Raw genomic sequence first — 23,126 nt, forward strand, 5'->3', positions numbered from 1 at the left:
TAACTAAGTAAATTAAATTTAGAGTTCCTCACCATGGCTCTTTATAAATGGACGCGATTATAATTTTTAAATTTCGTTATCTTTTCAAAATATATTTTTATTTTAATAAAATCGCTCAATTTCAATATTTTTTTTTTTTTTTACAACCAATTGTGAGTTAAGGAAGTGATGGTCAGTTTCGCCTGCAGGTCGGCAGCGGTCAGCGTTTCCAGGGCGTAATACTGAACGGTTTTGGTGGAATTGGTCAAAATGAAGCCGTTGTCCGAAAATCGGCCCTTGGCGTCCGCCGCGTCCAGCCAAACGAACGGAGCCACGTTGTCCGTTGTTATTTGAATGTCAAAAACTTGGACGTACCGACTGAACTGGGGTTGCATAGTTGACAGGGTGACTCCATTAATCTAAAATGGTATTTTATTATTTTAATTATATAATTAAATAATTATATACCTGTAGCTGGGGTCGAACTACAATTCCAACAGCGTCGGCAAATCGTGACAAAATCACGAAATTTTCGGCAAGCAGCTCCGAGGTACTCCTTTCTAAAAGCTGCACTACCAAGAAACAAGCATCTTCGGGAATTCGACTTTGGGCGTGTTGAATTAAATTTCCGCAGCCGGCAGATTCGAGAATAGGCGCCAAGGGTTGCGAGTTAACTTCAAAAGCGGAATTATTTTGCTGAAAATCATTTTCCAGATTAAATTATTTTGTTTTAAATAAGAGAAAATATTAATTATTTACCAGTGTGAAATCGTAATTTAACGACAAAAGTGGTTCCAACTGAGACCAAGAGTGGACGTTGATTTGACTTTTGACATCTCCGTAGTTGTCCAGTAAATCGGTTATTGCGTGAAGAGAGAGTCGGCGGTCAGGGGTGACATAGGCGGACAGGTGAAGGGGGCTGAAAATTTTGGCTGCGTAGTAGTGCATCATTTTCCACGTGCCGTCGTGCTCTGATTTTGCAAAAATTTGTAATTAAAAATTAAATTTTAAATATTATCTCTTTTACGAATTCCCGCCCAGGTGGGTGCGTTCCAAATATCGTTGAGCTGCCAGTACAGCGACCCCATGGTCAAACCCTCTCCCGTCGGCTCATCGTACCACCCCCTCCATCGGCGGTGGCATTCGGCCTCAGTTTTGGTCGCCATAGCTTGATAAATCTAAAAAATACAAAAAAAATTAAAAACTAAATTGTTATCAAAATATTGAGGCAATATATGAATTTCAAAAATTTATAAAGCGTAGAAATTACTTAAAAGAGTATTTCAAAAAAATATTTTGCCCTCAAAGAGCATTCAAAAAATTTATTTATTATTATTATTTTTTTTTTAGCTTTCAGACCTTTTTAAGGAATAATTATTTTTTTTTTTAGATTACTTACCTGGGTGAGGTACGTGAACTTTTCAAACATGGCCAGATTGTCCCAATTGTATTGTCCTCCTGGCAAGAGCCGGTGCTCGATTTGCAATTTCAACTCCGCGTTGCCACCGGGATGATGCTGCCTCTGGTTGATGATTTCGCTGTTGAGACCCAAGTCCAGGTCGCCGGCGGCCACGTCCTGCCTCAGTGCCCACATTGAAGGGTAAGACTGGAAACCGAATTCGGAGGCGAATCGCGTTCGAGGGTACACGGCAGGGTCCCAACCGTCAGCCAAGTAATTGTAATAATGAACTAAAAAATAAATATTTAAAATTATTTTTAAATTATTAATTTCTCAATTGCGCTCACTGTCTCCATAAAGGGCACTGTATGGGTCGTTGGAAATGAAGCCGTCCTCCTCCGACTTGATTCCGTTTGATGGACTGGAAACCAAGTAAGCCCTGGTTGGGTCTTCGATGTTGACCAAAGGCTTCAGGGTGTCCACGTAAAGTTGAATATACTGATCTTTGTACGCGGAGAAATTGGCTTGAGTTTGATACCTAAAAATATTCAATAAAATAAAAATCCAAAGAAAAAGCTTAAAAAAAAATGACATCCTCATTGGAACTTTTTCAATATTTAGAAAACGACCTAGCTAGATTCCATTACAATTATTTTACAACAATTTTTTTTAAGTTTTAAGCAATAATTATACCAAAAATGGTGGAAAAGTATTATTGATTTACGTTTAAAATAATAATTTTAAATTTGATCCAGAAGCTAATTTTGACACTGGATCATTACGATTCAAAATTAATGTCAATTGAAAGATAGTTTTAAGCTTTTTAACGATGAAATATTCTTGTGGAATTTTAGAGATTATCATTTAAATTTATTTTCTTAGGTTTTTTTCCAAGAGCAATTTTCTTTAATTTTATTATGAAACAAAGAAAGTTATTCTTCAAAATTTTTACACTTGTTGTGATAAAATTGACTGATCAATAATTTACCAGTTTCCGATCAAGGCAGCTTCATTCTCATTATTTCCTGCCCAGAGAGCGATACTCGGGTGGTGCTGCAGTCGTCGGACGGTCTGGACGATCTCGGTTCGGACGCTGTCCAGATACGGTCCGTCCACCGGGTACATGCTGCACGCGAACAAAAAGTCCTGCCACACCAGGATGCCCAGCTCGTCGCAAAGCTGAAATTATGCACCACGCACCACATCAACGTCGAGCAAGTTGCCTAAATTTCCAAATCTAACCTGGTAAAACCGGTCGCTCTCGTAGACGCCGCCGCCCCAGACCCGCAGCATGTTGAAGTCGGCTTCTGCAGACGCCCTGAGCAGATTTTCCGCGTACTTGGGGTCAGAACCGATCTCAGGGAGCACGTGGGCCGGAATCCAATTTGAGCCTTTCATGAAAATTGGCTGACCGTTCACCTCAAAGTAAAAATGACGCCCTGCATCGATTAAAATATTAAATTTAACCAATTAAAAATCCTTTTAACAGTGCCTTTGGTTATATTGTTTGGATCGACGAAGTCCTGCACCACTCGAAGAGTCCTGAAAGCAATTGTATTGTCCTTTTCTGCAGTTTCGGTCACACCATCAGGAGTGTAGGTCACCCTGGATGTATAAATTTTGCGACTTTTTCCAATTCCATTTGGCCACCACGTTTGTACTGAAGACTAAGATTTTATATTTACCAACTTCCAAATATGCCTTTGATTTTATTTTTCTTACGGCAGGAATATTTGTAGAAATGGAAAAGGAGATTTCTCCTTGAATGTTTTGGTAAGAAACCCTTTTTCTGGAGGTGATGGTGACGTTATCCACTTGAATTTGCAATTCCAAATCTCCAGCACCGGACGAGACTTGTCTTGAAAGAGCTTCTGCGTGCACTCTGACATTGACCTAATTATGAATAAAAAAATGTCAAATTCTACTAAAATTTGCTTGGTGAAATTTAATGTTCAAACTTTGATTTCTAGTTTCTCGCATACAAAATTAATTCTGCCAATATGTTTAGGTAAATTTGTTTAAAAATATAATATGTGATTTCACAATCAGACGAAGATAGTGTTTTTTGATATAAAAAATTTAATTTAATTAATTTTCAGAGCGAAAAAGACTGAAATTTGAATAATTTCTTAAAAATTTAAATATAACACTATTTTGTTGCATAATTTTGCCACAAGCTAAAAAATTTTTCCTCAGTTACAATTAAATAATATTTATCTGATCTTCTTGATAAGTTTTAACTTTTTTAAATAAGTTATTGGATTGAATTTTTTACATTGTTTCAATATTTTAATATTCCACTCACATTCCAATTCTGATCCGCCTCTGAAAATTGAATATCGTAGATGGTGTCTCGAATCAACAGGGTATCGTACGCCTCAACGTAAACGTTTTTCCTTCAGAAAATTTCAATTAATCAGCTTCAGAATTCCTTTTATAAAGCATAAATTACCAAATTCCAGCTGACGGGAAAGCTGGACCCCAATCCCAACTGAACGACGCCTGCATTTTCCTCACTTGATTGGCGTGACATTCGCCCTGATATTCGGGTACCACGCAGGCTGGAGCGACAAAAGTCGTCGCCGACCTGTTGGCCGCGTACTCGACCGTGGACGGCAGCACCACAGTAATTGTATTGACCTAAGAATGTATTCTTTTTTTAAAGACAAACTAAAAAGAAAGTACTTTTTTACTGTCTGTAGTGTAAATGGAATGACATATCGAACGAACATGTTGTCCACAGTGACTGGCACTTCATTGTTGATGAAAATCTGACCGTAAGTGTCAATGCCCTCGAAAACTAGATTTATTTGCTTTTTTGCCGTCAACTCGGCTGGCACTATATAAAAAATATTAAAACACATAAATTCAAACGTTCAATCAAATAAGTGTAATTTATTTCTTTTCTTCAAAAATTGATTATATAATAAGAAATTTCGTGAATTTCTTTATCAAACTTGATTAAACACTCTGTCAATAAATTAGTAATCTAATCTTCTGTCATGTTAAATAATTCTGTCATAACAATGAACTTCAAGAACTTTTGATTTTTTTATACACTAGAAAAAGCCAACGGCGTTTTATTTTATAATTTTTATTTCTAAATTCAAATTCACTAGGCCAAAAATAATATCTCACCCGTGAATTGCCTGCTGTAGGTCCAAGTTTCTAATCCAACCCATCTGTGAAGGTGGTCGTTGAATCGGTAATAAAATTCGCTATCAATTATATTTGCACTTCGCAAATCCGAGTAAATTCCGCCCGGGACGGTCGCACTGACGCTGATGCCTTTGAAATTTAAATTAATTTAAATTATAATTGATGAGATCTGAAAACTCACTGCCATTCTTGTTGACCACTGTCCAGACATTATCCGCGGCCAACGCTCCCAAATCGTATTGCAGAACGCAAAGTGCTGGGCCAGCAGTAAACAAAACCAGCAATATCACAAGTGAATTGAAAGCCATCGCGTGACCCGGTTCTCCAGTAGCCGCCAACGGATCTACTAACTTGCACTGGCGGTGTTTGTCCAAGCTGCTAATCTTATCAATATATACCATGAGACAGAAGTCAAGAATCTGGCAAAATAATCAACCAACTTTGTTTGGTATGAAAGGTCATGTCATCATTTTTTTACTGAGAGTTAAGATGCAGCCGGCGAGACTATTATTCAACGCAGTTTATTCAATTTAATGTTAAATTTTTAATAAAAAAATTATAATCCAATTTTATTAATTTTTAAAGTCTTTGACTAGATTTTAAAACAGTTTTATGTTAAAACATAAAGGCAATTTTTAAGATTTTATGAGCAAAAGATTTTTATTTTTTATTACATTCACGTCATAAATTAAATTAAAACACACCAAAAATACTAAATATGTGAATGAAAATAGATAAATAAAACTACTATTTTTTTTACTCCATACAAAAAATTTTAAGTCTAATCACAGAGATGATTGTTTGATGAACTTTTTTATATTCAAATAAAATTAATGTTTTTTTGTGTTTATTTTAAATTTATTTTTTATTAGCTAAATATGAGTCTTTCTAGTTGAAAATATGAAGCAAGTTGTATTTTTAGTAATAATTTCCAATCATTTTTAATGATGCATGCATCTCGGCTCCAAATTGCATGTGTTGCCGATTTTTTTTATCACTGGCACTTAATTTCTCAATTCTGAGTATCGGCTTTCATTCACCCGCATATTTAATAATCTTTGTTTGTTTTATGACGTTGTATCAAGAGCACGAAATAACTTTTGAAATGAAGCCTGCAGGTGACGTTTAATTAGCCATACCTCCATTTCTCCTATCCAACTCTATCAACAAACGAATCATTTATTTTTCGCAAGCTGATCATCCTTTCGCGTGAGGGATTTTTTGAGCATTTTGTGTCATTCGTTTGATACAAACATTTTTAAGCCATACATGGAACACGCGATAAGAGCTTTTGTTTGCTCCAAGCTTTTGGAAACAGAATTATCAAATAAATACGATTAATATTATCTGATAATATACCGAAATAAAAATGCTTAGAAAGATCCGTGGATTTAACGTCGACTGCCGATGAATTAAGACTTTAGCAATCAAATCAAACACCTTTGAGTATAAATAATTAGTTTATTTAGATATTAATTCAGAAAAATTTGGCTGAGAATGCTGCCAATACAAGCAAAATACCGGTCACTGCAATTTGAACACCTGAAATTAAAATTAATTAATGATTAATCAAAATAAATTAATCTCCGTTTTGTTAAGAACTAACCAGAGTTGCAAAGATTGGCATTGACATCTGCTACGAAGCCCTCAACGCAGGCACATTTGCTTTGCAAGCAATCCACCTTGTTCACTTTTCCGTCGGCCAAAATACACTCTCGTTTATCAGCACACGTTTCTCCAAGCTCTGTTGATTTTAAATCAATTTCAGCTTAAAATGGTTACAGAAAATACACAAGAAATTTTGAGTATCATAATATTTTCCTTCTGAAAAAATTCTCAATGACCTAAAAACTTTCCGTTTTATACACATAAAAAAAACATAATTTTTTAGAGTAAACTTACTGCGATCAACCCAGCAAATTTCTTCCAAGAAATGGTTACTCGCTTTGCACGCGCACTTTGAATCGACACAGCTAACCTCTCCTGGCGTCAGAACGCACTGTGAATTTTCCAAGCAGGCCTCTCCATGGTCAGCATCTGCCAGATTTATTTAAAAAACAACAATTGCAAAATTTTGGTATGATTTTTCGACATACACGGGAGGCACGATTTGGTGTCGAGGGCTGCCACAAATTCGTTTCGGCACGAGCAAACGCTCTCCCTGCAAGCGGAGTTGGGGATTTTGGGGTCGCACTGCTGGTTCTCCACGCAGGGACCTCCGAGGGTGTCACCAGTGACTAGAAATTTAAAAATCAAAATAATGCCAACTAAACAGTTGAACAGAACTAAAGATGTAATTAACAAAGTCAAATTTAATTCAAAAATTTTTTAATGTTAATTTGAATTTAAACTATAACTCATCTTTTTCCAAATGCCCATGCATAAAGTTCATATTAAGAGTAAAAATTAATTTACAATAGTAATTTGTAAGATTGAATAACATTTTTGCTAATGATTTTAAAGAAAATTAAGATTAAAAACCAGAAAAACAAGAATACTGTGACTGCTTTTAAATAATGCAGGTTTTAAATAGAAAAAGAAATAAAAATTTTTCACTTTTTGTTGCACTTTTGATGAGTTTCAAAGCGTAATAATATAGCAAATAGAACTAAAAATATAGTTTATTTATGAATTAATAAAGTTTGTTTTGCAATAATATTAATTGAACAAGAAAAATACCAGGTAAGCAACGATAAAGGTCCAGAGATGCAACAAAGTCGGAAATGCACGTGCACACTTTATCCGTCGCGTGGCATACAGAGTTGTCAATCGTGTCACAAATTACGACATCGTCAACACAACTTTCGCCCAAAAAGTTGGCACCTGATGAAAAATTTTAATTAGTTATTCCAGATTAGTTTTAATTAATAAAACACCTTTGATGCACTTGTCGCCAGCTGTATTTTTCACGTAGCCAGTAATGCATTCGCATTTTTTTGTAGTTTCACCGCAAATGGCATTTCCAAGAGCTCCCTCGGCGCTACACTGCTGCGCTTCCTCACAAGTTGTTTCAAAATCGGTCAGCTCTAAAAATATTATATTGAAATCATATATTAAATAATAATGAATTTATTTAGCTATTAATGAACTATTAAAAGTGGAAATGAAAAGATCGTGCATTGTCTTGTTGCAGAAAAATTGTTTTTTATTCAAAAACAAAAGCCCGATCTCTTCATTTCCATGATCATCTCCTCGAGTATCAACTTCTTCGAACTATCAAAAGATTCAACTTTGTATATTGCCAAGCTATATGAAAAAAAATATAAGAATTCTGGAATAAAACACAAAATCTTTTTATAACTATAATCGTTACTTTGAAAAATTTACAATTTCGAGCTAACGATATTTTAATTTTTTTTTTTAAATTATGGCTTTTCTAGCTGTTAGTTATATTAAGTTGAGAATTTCTAAAGAATGTAGAAACAAAATCATGATAAATTGTATAAAAAAATTTACTTACTGAGCAAACATTTGTTCCTCGCATTGTTAGCAACATATAGATCCTTACAGATGCACTTGTCTTCTTGGGAGCAGAATGAATTTGGGAATGGCACGCTGCACTGATCGCTTTGAATGCAATCCGAGTCAAGTGCTGGCGCCACTGTAAAGAAATCCCAAAAACAAAGCTTTTATTTTTGTTCTATTTTCTATTTAATACAAGTTACATAATTTAATTTAATGGAGAAATTATTGATCTTTGATTTTTTAAATTTGATCCAATTTTAAATTTACCTGGAAGGCAGCCTGAGTCGTCATCCATAGGAACAAAATCAGCGTTGCAAGTACAAATCGGTGTAGTTCCTGTACAAGACGATTCTGCAGGACACTCTGTTGTTCCCTCGGTACACGACTCGCCGATATTCACTGAAATTCAAGCGAGTTAAGAATGAAAAAATATTCAAGGAAAAATAAAAGTCTCACGCACCAGCACTTCCAAGTGCAAAGAGACAAACGAGGAAAATGTATTTGAGCTGCACCATTTTGTGGTTAAGTTATATAAAAATCAAATAGGAACTGGTGAATTGACCAGAACTGCAGCTTCGTTTTATAGACTGATAAGGTAGTTGCTTTGCACAAAGCAATCCCATAGATAAGCGATAGGCCGAGAGAGAAGGTTATTTTGAGTGGTTTTCGGTATCGCATTAGGTATATAAATATATTATTCATTTTTGTGCGTCACTGAATATGGAGTGCTATTGACATAAAGTAGAGATGGAATTTGTTCGCGCAATCCGCAGTTTGCACAGATAGAGTGATTCATTTCACTTGAGAATTTTTGAGCTATAATAAGTTACAGGTATTGGGAAATTACGTAAAAACTTTGATAATGTACCTGCTACAAAAAGAGATAATATTCTAAATACAGAGTACGAATTTTTCAAATTTTTTTGTTCAACAATGACCTAAATAAATTATTAAAAAAAATCACCTACTTTTTCCGAATTTAATCAAATAGTTATTTCCTATGTAGCGTTTTACAGCTTAAATTTTTTTTACTTAATTTCTATTGCTGCCGCCTACTTTAAAAATACATATTAAATCATTTATAAGTAAAAAAAATGACCTAATTAAAACAATATCCTAAAAGGCCTTCATATCAAAAATATTTTCAATAGAAGCTCTCCCTAAAATAAAATAATCAATTTTTCCAAATATAAATTTGATGAAGATAATTTATTGAAATAATTTAGCTTTGATATTAATATCTGAACAAAAATATGAATGAGAAGAATAATGGACTTTTTATTTATAAAGCCCAAATATATTAAAAAAAAAATATCCTAGTGTTCCACGATCTATCAAATTTGGAAAAAATACAAAGCCCAGGTGGGAGTTTGAAGTACTTATCAAATTTAGTTCTTCAAAAACACTTTTATCAATAAAAAAGAAATCTCACGAATTCAGATAAGAACTGCGTGCGACGGATTTGGTGGAAAGCGTTCAAGTGGCCAGTGACTCTAATCATAAAAAATTTGATCACCAATCCAAATATCACTCACAATCAGACACTAATATTTCTTAATCAAGATTTTATAAATTTTTAGACCTGGCATTTCTTTTGATATTAATTTAAAAAAAGGCTTACATGGAATTGGGACGCATTCGTTGTTTTCTGGCGTCGGTTCCATAAGTGGGTCGCACGTGCAAACTCCCGCCTCACAGTGTGAACTGGGAATTCTGGTCGAACACTGAGCCGATTCAGAGCATGGATCACACAAAAATGATGCAACTGAATGAGGTCAACAAAGGAGAAATAAATTAAATATTAAAAGTTGAAATTTTCTAAAATTACGCGGTAGACAGTTCTTGTTGTCGGAACTGGAAATGAATTCACTTGTGCAAGAGCAAGCTCCATCTTTGCATGTTGAATTTCCAAACGGACATTGCTGCGGAATGAAGCAAGATTCGCCGAGATTTCCTGCCACTGTAATTATTTGTTTTAATAATTTTGCCCTACACTGGGTTACAATATTATTTACCTCTCAAGCAGTTGTTGCCCGCAGTGATGAAATTATCATTACAAACGCAGACGAGGTCAGTTTCATCGCAGATCGCGTTCATTGTTGAGCACTGATTCCACTGCTCACAAGCCACACCAATACCGCTGACCTCTACAAAATTTAGATTTTGCTTAGAATTAATTTAAATTATAATTTATGCTATAAAAATTCAATTAGTGGTAAATTTGCATAAATTATTTTCATATAAGCTACCTGAGTTAATATTAAGTCTTACGATAAAAATGTGTTTAAATTACGTATAAAGATAAAAAAAATGACTCAAAAAGAAAAGAGAATGCGAGAGAATAAATGAATTGAAAATGATTTGCAAAATAAAATTCAGAGCTAATTTATTTGCTAAGTGTTTAACTTTAAGACTTATTTTATGCACAGACGAAGATGAGATAAAATTTATGTTTGAATTTTGAAATAATATAAGTATCACGTTTCGGAGGTAAATTGTATTTTTTAAGTGAATAATATTTTCTGCCTCCTTGATCTTTTCTTGGCATACAAAATTAAAGAGTCATATTGACAGCTTTAAAAAAACTGCATCACTTTTAGCAAATATCATCCCAGCATTTTTGCGGTATTTAGAGAATAAATAAATAAAAACTTACTCCTGAGACATCTTGTCAAATCTGTGCTTGGAACGTGAGTTGAAAGACAGCGGCACTGGTCAGCCACTGAATTACAAATTGCTCCTCCACTGATGTGATTGCACTGGGCTGAGATCTCGCATGAATCGTTTATTAAATCGGCCCCTTTGACAGGAATGAACACATTAAATTTTTTAAACTAAATATTTATTGGATGAAATTACTTTTCAAGCATTTGGTGTTGCCGCTGTCAGGGACAAAGCCTTCAGCACATTGACAAGTCATTGCACCGGTTTCACCAATGCAAGCGCTGTCGTCAATTAGGCACTGTTCGGAATCGGTGCAAACCTCATTTAAATTGGTCACAACTACCAAAAGAGCAAATTTAATTGATCTGACTGAAATTTAGTTAAATTTTTACGCACCAGGAAGACACTCGTCTTTGGCATTATTTTCAACAAAGTTTGAATTGCACTTGCAAATTTTTGCTATTCCAAATGGTGCGCAGTCCGAGTTTGTCCATTTTGAGCAATCGCCAGTCACAGTACAAGGGGATCCCAGAGAATCTTTAAAAATTGAAATTAAATATATTTCTATAGAGAAAAAAATATATATTAATATTATAATTTACTTGGTTCGCAGTAGAGGTTGTCAATGGTGGGCTCCGTGCTTGGCTTGCAAACGCACTTTTGCATGCCAAAAGGTCCTTGGCACCAGCCGTTGATGGAATCGCATTGCTCTTGGAATTTGCACGGCGAATCAACTGACGATGCGACTGTTTATTGAATTTTTTAATTCATATTTTTTAATGCACCAAAAATTAATAATTACTTTGTTCGCAGGTATTTTTCGCACTGTTTGCAATAAAACCGTCAGCACACTTGCAAATGTTTGCACCACTGTCATTAGCTGTGCAAACTGAATTTGCCAATACACACTGATTTGAATCTACACAGATGTCTCCAACGCTGCTCAAAGCTAGAATATGATAAAAATTTTTAATGAAATAGAAATTCAAAATTATAGTGCTCATTAAATTTTGAGATTTAATTTTATATTTTGAAATTTAAAATAAATTAAATTATATCGGCTACAGAGAAGTGTGTTCACATCTTCCCTGTTAAGTTGGTAATGAATGGCCGCCATGACATATTTAACCAACATAACAGTGCTGATGAGTCAACTCTGCTAAGAAAATTAATTCAGTAGCCCTAATTTGCAAATTTTACAAAAAAGTTTTAACAATATTTTGTTTGTACCTTTGAGACAAGCTGTCCCATCTGAACTCTTAACAAATCCACTGATGCAGCTGCACTGCTTGACGTTGCCGAAGCTCCGACAGAAAGAATTAGCAGGGCACTGTTCGTTGATGAAACATTTCTCATTCTCAATAGTATTCAGCTCTGAAATTCTCGATTAAAAATCAAATTCAAAATTACTTTTAACACGTACTGTCCAAACAAGAATTTGCACTTTCAATTGTACCAGGCCTGCAGCCGCATTTCCCATCTTGACAAACAGCCTTATCTACAAGGCACTGCTTGTTGATTGCACATTCATCACCAAGATTATTCGCCTCTTTAATCAGGAATTAATTAGCAACCGAAATTTTACTGCTCGTAATAAATTAATCTCTCAGCACCAACCTTTGTAACAGATGGCTCGATTGCTAAGATCTGACACGTAGCCCAAAGAACAAGCGCAAATTTTTATTCCACCGTCGTCTTTGCATTCCGAATGTGCTACTGCGCATTGCTGCGATTCAGTACAAACGCCTCCAATTAAATCTCTCACTGAAATTGCAATTTTTTAAGTACTATATAAATTAATTAATATTATTAGTTATCCAACCGATCAAGCATTCTTTCCACGCGTTGTTTCTGACGTATCCAGTTTTGCAAATACAGTTTTTAGCTTGGCCGTTTGATTTGCACTCTGAATTAGCAGGACACTGCTCGTTGATTATGCACACGTCAATTTGAATTGTGTTAAGTACTTTTTAAAAGAAAGAATTGTACATTTAATCACAATTTACTGTAAAAAAAAAAACTAGAGAAAACGTACGTGGGAGGCATTGTTTTTCGTGAATAATATAATCAGATTTGCAGGCGCACACGTTATTTATGCAAGTGCCTCCTTCCATGGAGCACTGACGTGGAATTGTGCATTGATCATCCAAGTTAAATCTTCCTAGAATTTCATGATTAATCATAAAAATTGAAGTTAATTATTGAATAATATCCTAAATCAGAAGAATAAACAAACAGAAATTTTGTTGTTTATTGAATAATTTTCAGAGCCCATTTTTCCGCTGCTAACCAAAACCGGAAAAATAGGTTATATAAAATTGATTATCAATTATCATCAAAATTCTAACAAAATGCTTTAATTTTAAAATATCAAATATTACATAATCAAATTCAAATGTTGTCCTGCCAAATTGAAATTTTAAGAAAGAAAAAATTTTTGAATTACTTTTTCGATATTAAACTGTAGAAAACAATTTTCTCACTTACTTATATAACAGCGGTTCAGTAGGTCGTTGGGAACGTGATTAGGTTTGCATCGGCACTCTAAAAATGTGTCGTGGCACTCTGCGTCAAAGAAATGCGTACATTGTGCGTCCAGCTCGCATTTATCTTCCAAAAATTCAGCTCCTGGTGAATCGAAAAATCGAGTCAAAGCTCAAAGGGTAATAAGATGTAAATTCATACTTCGAAGGCACCGATTTTTGTCAGCACTAGCGAAAAACCCTTCGTTACAAAAGCACCTATAATCCGTTTCTTCTCCGCTGCAAGTGGAACTGGGAATTGTGCAATCACCTGGCTCTGTGCACGAATCGCCCAATTGCAGAGGTAAATCATCTTCAGCGACTTGAATAAATTAAGATTAAACTGATGTAAAAAATTTTTATTTAAAATCATTAAATTTCAGTTTTGAAGCAAATATTAGGCATTCCAGCAATTCCTGTGCTGACAATGAGTACAAGAAAATTTAAGATTGATATCTAATTTGAGAAATTTTATTTCTGAAAAAGGCAAATATTGGTAAAATTTGAATATTAAACGTAGTGTACGTTGAAATATTAAATTAAAATAACAAGATATTCAAATTTAAATTTTGGAAAGAATTTTAGAAATTTCTGTTTGTAATTTTAAAATTGGCTTACACGCAGTTGAAAGGGACAGCCCGAGACAAATAAGCAGCGCGATCTTCTTCGCCATCGTTGCTTCTCTCAAACTTTGAAATGGTGAATGACAAAATAAGTTCCTGTATTTATTGCTTCTTTTACCAATTGACTTTGACTGATAAGCTGGCATTATGTACGTCCTCCAGTGCAATTACTGTCATTGCGAAAACTTAGCATTGTAATTGATTAAAAGGGATTAAGTTTAAGTACCGATAACTTTGAAAGACAGATTTTGAGCGTGCACCGCCCCGGACATCAAGGTGCTCAGGTAATCCACGTTCTCCACAAAGCATTGGTCACTTTCAAATTAATCTCTTTGTTTGGAGATAAGTTGCAAACAAAGATAACGGTTATGTAAATTTAATTGAAATAATTCATGCTTGGAAAGTAGGCAACCTTTTCGCAATTGACGTTGTTTCAAATTATTGCCTTGTATCAAAACAACGCCCAATTGCAAATCTATCAAAATTTAGGGTTATAAAAGGATTAAGGCAAATATGACATTCAATAAAATACCTTTTACGATGGAGGTTCAAAAGCTTCAAATCTGCGATATAATTGGTCACAATTCGATTTGTGAAGGATGAAATTAATAACAGATTGAGAGATTATAATAAGTTTTCAGTAACAAAGAAGCTAATATAAATATTTTTATAAATTATTAATATTGAAACCCCTAACACGATGCCTTCTTTGCTCCTCCAGTCTTTATGACTGATACGATGGACAATTTATATCTAATTTCCGTGTGAAAAACACAGCATTGCATAATATCATTTGATTAAATTTAATGTTCTAATTCTAAATGATTATTATGCATGCGATCTAATATTTTTTTAAGAAATGTCAAGTGATTGGTGATTGCCACCGGCCGGCCACTTCTACTGCTAATTGAGTTATTGAGATTATATAAATATTAAATATAATTAATGAAGTTAATATATTGTATATATTATATGAAGTAATAATTTTGTTGTAAATACTATTATCTTCCATTTAATAACATTATATAATTTAAAAATTTAATATCATTATTATATAACCACTCAGTATATATTATAACATACAGAAAATTTACATTATATTCCTTATATTCTTTTGAAACTATTTTATTGAGTGCTCATTGGTGAACGGCATTTTGATTATGAAAAGCTAATAATATATTCAAGCGCACAATAACATTTTCCGCTTACTCTTAAAAACTATCTGCTTCAATGCAGAAATTTTGCTGAATTCATTAACGAAATAAGACAGCATGAACTTTCCTAAATATTCCGACAGCAAAAGTAATTAATTTATTTCTAAGTAAAAATTGTTTTCATGTCGTTATTGGAGAAACACAAAAATAAGGTAAATTTAGATTGAAGCAATGATGGAAATACTTAAAATAAGTATGTACACAAATTTTTTAATTTTAATAAATTTTATTCAATTTGTATAATAAATAAACTGTTGCCTCTTGTATGCAATAAACCAGACTCATCGGATCGGCCTAATGAAACCTTTATTGACATTTAATATTTTTAATTTTTAATTAATTTATTTTGACTTATTTAAAATAAATAACTTTCCAGAGAGATCGATAATTTTTTGTTTAAATTTTGGCATTATTGATAAACGGTTTCAGAACATTTACACCAACATTTTTTCATTCGTCGGAAGGTATATTAAAAAATCTACATCAATTTCCCAAGAGTTAAAAGTACAACGGCAAATGCAGCAGTAATGGTGTTTCTGGCAGCGTCTGAAAGATTAGTTTGATTATTTTTATTTTTTCAATTGAAATAGTAATTTTGTATTATACCAGACGTGCATCTGTTTCTGGTTAAATCAGGAATAAATGTCGGTTTGCACTGGCACAAAATGTCGAGGCAATGGACTCTATCAATATTTTCAGACAGCACACACTGGACTGTATTTGTACAAGCTTCTCCCAGTTCTGTAAAATGATTACGTAGTGAAGACATCAATTTAAAAACAATCGATTTCGAAATTTAAATGCTCCATATCTCTTCTAAGCAGAGGATAATATCCAAATCTAATTTTAATTTATAATCAGAGATAAGAAGTGAAATTGATTGAAGGTCAAAGATAGGTAAAGGAGTAATTAATTGGGGACAAATGGAAAATTTTAATTTTGAACTTAATTTTTTTTTTTAATTTCAAAGTAGGAAAAATGAGATTTTTACTTTTTGTGGGGGAGCAGGTGTTCTCTGCTGCTGCAAAGTAATTATCAGCTTTGCAAGAGCATTTTCCACTTGCGCACTCTACGTTGCCTGAGGTGGTGCATTGAACTGAAGCAGAACAATTCTCGCCAAATGCGGCTCCTGTGTATCATAATTTGCATGAATTAATTAATTTCTTCGGGAATTATTGTAGGACAAACTTACTTTTCAGGCATGAATTCGGGCTTGTATTGGGAAAAGGAATAAAATCGCTATTGCATTGGCACGTTTTTGTCGTTGGGGAGTTTGCAAGGCACCGTGAATTTTCCGGGCATTGAATTGAATTTTTACACAAACCGCTGTTAATGGTCAGCACTCCTGAGAAACGGTTTTAAGAACTGAATTTTTAGACAACAAGAAAAAATAAGTTTTGCCTTACTTGGCTCACACGTGGATTGATACTGGACAAAATTTTCCTTGCATTTACAAACCGTTTTATCAGGACATTCCAAGTTGGGAGTGGCTGTGCACTGACTCGACTCCTCGCAATCGTCATCAACACCTTGTTGCACTGTAAAAACGATGTTTCGTAAAAACTTTAAAATTTATAAACCATCAGCTTAATTTTATCTTTATGCGAACTTGTGATCAAGGTAAGGTAAAAGGTGATTTTTTACGGTTTTGAGTAATATTGAGTCGGTGGAATTCTATAATTACAATTATAAATATTTGAGTTATTTTTCTGTTTTTAAATTTTCAATTGTTCAAGCTCATTGAATATTTAGAAATATTATTCACATCTATTTGACTTTGACAAAACGATTGATTTGAAATAATTAATCAAGACATATATTCATTAATTTTTTTTTAAACCTTTCGCACAAATAAATTGGACCCACGTTTTAGGCACTTGGTTTTATCCGTTGAAGCGACGTAGCCAGCCGTGCACACACATTTCCTATCAGGTGCTGTTCCTGCGCAATTCGAGTTCCCCACAGGACACTGTGCTGAGATTTCGCACGTTTCATCAATGACCACCTCTGCAAAAATGTCATGTTCCTTAATTAAAACTGTGGCTACAGTTTTCCTATAAATTTACTTGGTGAGCAGGTACCACTATTTGGAACGTGCGTGGCAGCGCACGAGCATAATCCAGTAAGACAAATTGAATTATCTACTTTAGGTAGAGTCACCGAACAGTCTGTATCAACGGAGCATGTTGAGCCTAGTGATGCTGGAATAAAAAAAATCAATGTTAATACGACAATTTAAAGTGAGGACAACAAATTATTTTTCAATAAAAAAATGTAAATTTGAATCAAATTAGATTATTATTGATAGCATGATTGAATTTTGCATTCAAAATAATTTTGAACACTACTTTCAAACATAATTTATATTTCCGGATCAATGGTCCAGGATTTTTAAAAATGTATGAAACTTTAGTTTAAACTTAGTATTTGTACACAGATTGTTATTTTTCTTTTATTTCTATTTTTATGATTCTTTAATTATATTATGATATGGAAAGATGGACATGATAAAAAAATGAAGGTGCAGTGATAAAAGAAGAAAACCTATTTTAATTTTTTGATCTGTATTGCGGATCTTAGAATAAAGTGAAATTTTTCGATAATTTATACCATTTCTTAGTAAAATATCAAATGAGTTTGACCGACAATTTTTGTTCCCCGACAAAAAAAGCTCAATTTTTATTTGCCCAATCGTCAATCATCGCATGAAATAGGTTTGATCCGATCATATCTTTCAAAATATGGTCTGTTGCTGCCTAACACGATCTCAGGTAGACAAAAATAATCAAATTGAATTCTATGATATTGCGTAATTAATAATTATTTGAAATAATACATATTTTGGATAAATAAAATTTTAAATTATTTATTCCTTTAAGGTAGGGAAAAAGAGGACGAAAAATTGAATAAAAATAGAATATACATTTAGAAAAACTCGAAAAACTTACTTGCGTTCAAAGGCGCAATAGCGCAGGCTAAGCAGAGAAAAGAGACCAGATATTTCCCAGAGTCCATCATGATCACTTTGTGCACCGTGCAGCGTTGATGATCCCGGAAAAATAGCACCACTTGGGCGGCCCGAGGATTATATACCAGATCACTATTCTAGATAAGCTTTTTATTGATGTGATGACATATAAATTCCATGTAATACCTATTCCTGTGGGCATCGTGCGAAAGTTTTGTTTGCTCTTCGCGGTGATATCACAAGACAGATGAGGTATTTATTTTGAGCCGTAAAATTAGATTGATAATTAAAAGCAAGCGCGACAAAAGCAGACGAAGGTTCTACGTAAGATACCAGTATCGTGACTCTGTGACGAGAGAGTTTGCAAAGTGACTAATTTTATAACCGAGAATTGTTGCGCTAACAAAGAGCCACTGTCACCACTTCTCTGATCTCTTTGATGAGTAAAAAATGCGATATAATTTTATAAAACTTGCATTTTTCAGATAATGTATGAATTATGGTGTAATTTGTATTAATCATACATGAAAATTAAATAATTTTACCTGTCAATGAAAAATATTACATTTGAATTTTTGTTTCGAGCATCTGGATTGAAAATTATATTATGTTTAAAAAAGGTTTATACTTAAAAAAAAGGTAAAAATCACAATTTTTTTCTATTCAATATGAGATTAGCCAAAAAAGATCCTTGCTTAAGGGCGAAGGGAATACGATGGACTTGTAATTTGCATAATTATAACACCAAAAATTATTTTAGATGGAGACGATAAAACAGCTTTTGAGCTTACACTAAATTGTATAATTTTTTCACAGAAATCATAATTGCTTTAGATAATCAATGTTTATGTATTTTTTTTAAAAAAGAAATTTAATTCCCCCTCCGTGTTTTGTCTACAATTTTGTTTTTTAAATCAAAGAGGCATTGTTGACACTGTTGTTGATTATCGAGTTGAATTATTGGTTATGATTCTTAATTATATGACATAAAATAGTTTGTTTTAATGAGAAAATTAATTTTACAAAATATATTCTTCTTTGCTTTCCTGCTTCGGTTTCACACTAATTTCACAAATAGCAAAGCAATGGCCAGGATTGCAGTGGATACAGCATTTTGCACTCCTGAAAAAAGTAACCGTTGAAATGAGGTGTTTGAAAGGGTTTTAATTATATCACTTACCAGAGTTACAGTAATTTCCCCAAATAACAGCAGTGAATGGTGGTTTACAATTACACTTTTTGTAGGAAGGGCAGAAGGCCCGATCTGATTTTTCGGACAACTGACATTGAGCATCGTCGGTACAAATTTCACCCAAGCCTGTGTAGTTGAAAATATAAAGTTAGTTTTGAGATATAAACACAAGCATTAAATTTTCCTCGCGGCTTATTGTTAGATGACGGATGACGATCCAAAAACGATAAATTAGTCGGGCCCAGGCTAAATTTACTTGGTCCGAACTGATTTAACCTCTCTGACATTCAATTTAGCTTGGGCCAGGTAAGACCTTTGGATCGCCGTCATTGATATATTTATTAATGTTTTTATATTAATAATATCCGAATAATCGATTTTAGTCATAAAAATAAACATTCAAAGAAAAATTCTTACTGCGTTTTGCTAGGCAATTGTTATTTGCAGCAAAAACGAAATCTTTATTGCAACTGCAAATCCCTTCAACGCAATCTGCTTCTCCTGTGGTTGTGCATTGCGCTTTCTCGGTACATTTTCCATTGTGTGCGACAGCTTCAAAATTCAATAAGTAAAATATTAAATGCAAACATTTGGTTCTCACTTGGAAGACATTTGTCCTTTGCGACATTCAACACAAAATTGGTGGAGCATTTGCACACCCGGGTTGCGCCATCTGAACACACAGCATTCTCGAAAGGGCACTGCGTGTTTGATGAGCACGAATCTCCCAGTTTATCAGCGACTGCAAATATTTTGTTGAAATTTTAAATTTTTTTGCATAAAATTTTATCTTTAAATTATTCAAACGTTTAATTGTAAGGTTATCGACAAATGTTATCTTTAACAGAGCGATTAGTGGTAGGATTTAATTTTAGTGGGAAAGGTCAGCAAAATAATGAATCTATTTAGCAATCTATTGTTTCAAATCACATGGATAAGGTTAATAAATCTGTAAAGTTAGTGGGGGAAAATCATGACAACATTACTTCAGTACATAAAAACATTAGTCAAAAATGTTAAATATTGAAATATTATCTCAATTAAAAGATCACGCGGACTTACATATAAAGTTAATTTAAGTTTCACATAATTTTAATTAGAATGACTTGGTTTTCAAAGATACTTTATTAGAATTATTGGAGTAATTTAAATAAAAAAATCAAAAAGACTTTTCCATCTATATTTTTTTTATCCACTAACCTTTCATGCATGAGCTTCCCACCGGTACATGTTTACCGCTGCATGTGCACCTTTTACTGGGAATGTCACAATACATATTTGCCGCCGTGCATTGGTTGACTTGTACGCATTCAGTAACAAAATCTTTGACCTCTGCGGAAACAAAGTAAGTTAATTTTTTTTACATTTTATTATTGTTTTCGTAATTTATTTTTCAAATCCACATAAAATACTTTATTCTTTCTTTTTGAAGGATATTTCACAGAATCATTTTTAAATTTATTACCCGGTACGCAGCCAGAAAAGTCAGTCTTTAGAATATGCGTAGCAGGACATTGGCATCTGCCTGAAGTGCAAGTCGAACCAATGAGACCAGCACACTGGTTTAACACTTCACAGGCGCCGTTGATGAAACTGGCACCTGTAGAAAAGAACATTTAAAATATTTCACGAAATGAAGCATTTCTCAAATGCATGTTCTGAACATTGTGTGAGACAGTTTCAAAATTCAATAAAAGTAAAAATATTAATTGTGAATATTTGGTTCTTACTCTGAAGACATTTGTCCTTTGCGGTATTCTCCACAAAATTTGTGGAGCATTTGCACACCCGATTGGCGCCATCTGGACACACAGCATTCTCGAAAGGGCACTGCGCGTTTGATTTGCACGAATCTCCCAGTTTATCAGCGACTGCAAATATTTATTTTTAAATTATTTTGCATTCAATATTATATTTAAATTATTCAAACGGTTCATTTTAAAGTTATCGACAAACGTTATCTTTAAAAGAGCGATAAGTGGTTCTGAAAAATTTCAAGATCGCAAAGGAATTTTTTGGCCCAATAAAAATACAATAATGGGAACACAGTGAATTTTCAAATCTGCGTAAATTTAGCTTCGTAAAGTCATCCAGCTTAGTAAAAACTGATAGAATGTTATATTTTTTTAAATATAAGGATTTTTGTATCCTACTAATAAATCAATGAAAACTAATATAATCTTTCACCTAAATTGACTGCCAAGAGCTATATGAGCTTAGTAAATCTCACATGTTAGTAAAATTTTAAACAACAATTTAAGAGAGTCAATTTTTAAAAATTCGACAATGATCGCCTCATACTGCAGTGACTAAGAAAGAGAAGCAAAACTTGGCTCGGGACTTACTTTTGAAGCATTCATTTTTTATTCCTCCTTTCACGTTATCAATAAAACCAGGAATACACTCGCATTTCTTGTTGTTGCCGCAGATTGACTTTGGCACGGTGGAGCAATCCGAATCGCCAGTGCAATCTTCACCAAGGAGGGCTGCAATTCAACAAATTGCTGGTTTAATATCGATTAATTCAGAGCTTTGGTTAGTTATTTAATTTCACGCATAAATGAAAAATGTTTATTGAAATGCATATAAATTTATTAAATAATATAAATTTATATTAAAGTGTACTATAGTGTATTGAAAATTATCTTATTACACACAATTATTGAAACGTTCCGATCGATTTTTTTCTGTTTAATAGTCTGTAAAAAGTTATTAAAATGAATTATTGTAAAATTACAATATAATATTATACTCATCAGATAATTTCAATGTGACGATTTTATTTTAAGCGACGCGATCTAAATAATTGTGGGATCGCAGTAAAAATTTATTTTTAATTTATAAATGGAAAAAAACTTGTTCCAATTAAATTAGAAATGGATTTTAGAACATAAAAAGCATAAATAAAAATAAATTTCTCCGTTGAATCATCATAAAAGAAATCGACAATAACTTGATAAAAAGCATTACGATTGCTTTCTTGGAACATATTATCACGCACATGTAATTGTTTAGTCCCCTTGCTTATTCGCGATTTAGATAATGAATTTCAAAATGCTGTGGAATGGCCATTGCTCATCTTAATTAGTTCATAACGCGGCCTAAAAAGTGCAATAAATAGATTTGTGTTTTGATAATGCGCTGATTGCCGATTTTGCATTAGACTTTAATGCAAGAAAGAAATTTTTTGCTCTATTTTTGCTAGTAAAATTATTTACTCTAGGTATTGGTTAAAATATATTATTATCGACAATTTTTTTTTTTTTACTAATTGTAAGAAAAACTTACCAGCGTATAAAGGCGATATAACGCAAGTTAAGCAGAGAAAACAGATGAGATATTTCCCAGAGTCCATCATGATGCATTTGTCCACCGTGCGACGTTGGGAAAAATGGCATTACTCAGGCGATCCGTGCATTTTATACAAGAACTCTATTCCACAAATTTTTTTATTGAGGTGCGTTGACTTAAAAATTACATAAAAAGCACACATATTCGCGTGGGATCGTGCGAAATTTCTGTTTGCTCTTTGCGATGATATCACAAGACAAATGAGATATTTATGTTGAGCCCCAAAAGTAAATTAATAATTAAAACTTAAAAGCAAGTGCGAAAAATGAGAGCAGACGAGGCATATTGGTAAGATACCAAAATCGTGACAAGGGAGTTTGCGAAGTGAATAATTTTGTTATAATATATAATTAAATATTTATTATAGTTTATTCTACTGGGTCATTGACAAAAATTTTAAAAGGAGGAAATGAGCTCTAAGATTTGTTGCGCGCAAGATGTGTACGAATAATTATGGCGTGTCTATTTATGAGAAAAGTAAATTTCAATTTAATTTCAGTAAGTTTCATTTTAGATATTGTAGAAATTGTGATTTGATTTGTACATATCATCAGCGCATGAAAAACAATAAATAAATAAAATCAAATAAT

The 23,126-nt window shown here is 33.3% G+C and overlaps 4 protein-coding genes and 1 long non-coding RNA gene across 5 annotated transcripts in view; 1 reads left to right on the forward strand and 4 right to left on the reverse strand.

Moving 5' to 3' along the window:
• The window catches only part of LOC132199098 (uncharacterized), a 150,718-nt gene that overhangs the window by 101,805 nt on the left and 25,787 nt on the right, over positions 1 to 23,126 (forward strand). The gene's annotated exons all lie outside the window — the stretch shown is intronic.
• On the reverse strand, positions 83 to 4,903 carry LOC132198658 (beta-mannosidase). The gene is made up of 15 exons (XM_059622810.1): positions 4,719 to 4,903; positions 4,517 to 4,666; positions 4,072 to 4,217; positions 3,831 to 4,018; positions 3,684 to 3,774; positions 3,101 to 3,271; positions 2,871 to 3,045; positions 2,621 to 2,817; positions 2,367 to 2,557; positions 1,726 to 1,916; positions 1,379 to 1,668; positions 1,007 to 1,157; positions 739 to 950; positions 448 to 675; positions 83 to 398 (listed from the first exon to the last, which is right to left on the reverse strand). The coding sequence occupies exons 1-15, from the start codon at positions 4,843 to 4,845 to the stop codon at positions 141 to 143; spliced, it is 2,766 nt and encodes a 921-aa protein (XP_059478793.1). The 5' UTR covers positions 4,846 to 4,903; the 3' UTR covers positions 83 to 140.
• On the reverse strand, positions 5,985 to 14,096 carry LOC132199005 (fibrillin-2-like). Its single transcript, XM_059623377.1, has 26 exons — positions 14,038 to 14,096; positions 13,930 to 13,981; positions 13,807 to 13,877; positions 13,352 to 13,510; positions 13,154 to 13,294; positions 12,702 to 12,827; positions 12,489 to 12,632; positions 12,284 to 12,430; positions 12,090 to 12,215; positions 11,897 to 12,040; positions 11,469 to 11,615; positions 11,269 to 11,412; positions 11,063 to 11,203; positions 10,862 to 11,005; positions 10,659 to 10,802; positions 10,018 to 10,149; positions 9,831 to 9,962; positions 9,624 to 9,767; positions 8,270 to 8,401; positions 7,998 to 8,138; positions 7,414 to 7,563; positions 7,217 to 7,360; positions 6,634 to 6,774; positions 6,440 to 6,574; positions 6,144 to 6,281; positions 5,985 to 6,079 (listed from the first exon to the last, which is right to left on the reverse strand). Exons 1-26 carry the CDS (start codon positions 14,081 to 14,083, stop codon positions 6,015 to 6,017), a joined length of 3,330 nt encoding a protein of 1,109 aa, XP_059479360.1. The 5' UTR covers positions 14,084 to 14,096; the 3' UTR covers positions 5,985 to 6,014.
• On the reverse strand, positions 15,238 to 18,241 carry LOC132198765 (stabilin-2-like). The gene is made up of 9 exons (XM_059622977.1): positions 18,180 to 18,241; positions 17,974 to 18,130; positions 17,092 to 17,226; positions 16,892 to 17,032; positions 16,432 to 16,563; positions 16,218 to 16,370; positions 16,017 to 16,154; positions 15,632 to 15,766; positions 15,238 to 15,571 (listed from the first exon to the last, which is right to left on the reverse strand). Exons 2-9 carry the CDS (start codon positions 18,041 to 18,043, stop codon positions 15,504 to 15,506), a joined length of 972 nt encoding a protein of 323 aa, XP_059478960.1. The 5' UTR covers positions 18,044 to 18,130; positions 18,180 to 18,241; the 3' UTR covers positions 15,238 to 15,503.
• Positions 18,656 to 22,582, reverse strand: LOC132198763 (prion-like-(Q/N-rich) domain-bearing protein 25). The gene is made up of 9 exons (XM_059622976.1): positions 22,474 to 22,582; positions 21,531 to 21,671; positions 20,916 to 21,056; positions 20,651 to 20,785; positions 20,386 to 20,517; positions 19,787 to 19,927; positions 19,603 to 19,737; positions 19,174 to 19,311; positions 18,656 to 19,115 (listed from the first exon to the last, which is right to left on the reverse strand). Exons 1-9 carry the CDS (start codon positions 22,541 to 22,543, stop codon positions 19,051 to 19,053), a joined length of 1,098 nt encoding a protein of 365 aa, XP_059478959.1. The 5' UTR covers positions 22,544 to 22,582; the 3' UTR covers positions 18,656 to 19,050.

Source organism: Neocloeon triangulifer, unplaced genomic scaffold (genome assembly GCF_031216515.1).
Source record: "Neocloeon triangulifer isolate White Clay Creek 2 clone unplaced genomic scaffold, ASM3121651v1 ptg000013l, whole genome shotgun sequence".
NCBI lineage: Eukaryota > Metazoa > Arthropoda > Insecta > Ephemeroptera > Baetidae > Neocloeon > Neocloeon triangulifer.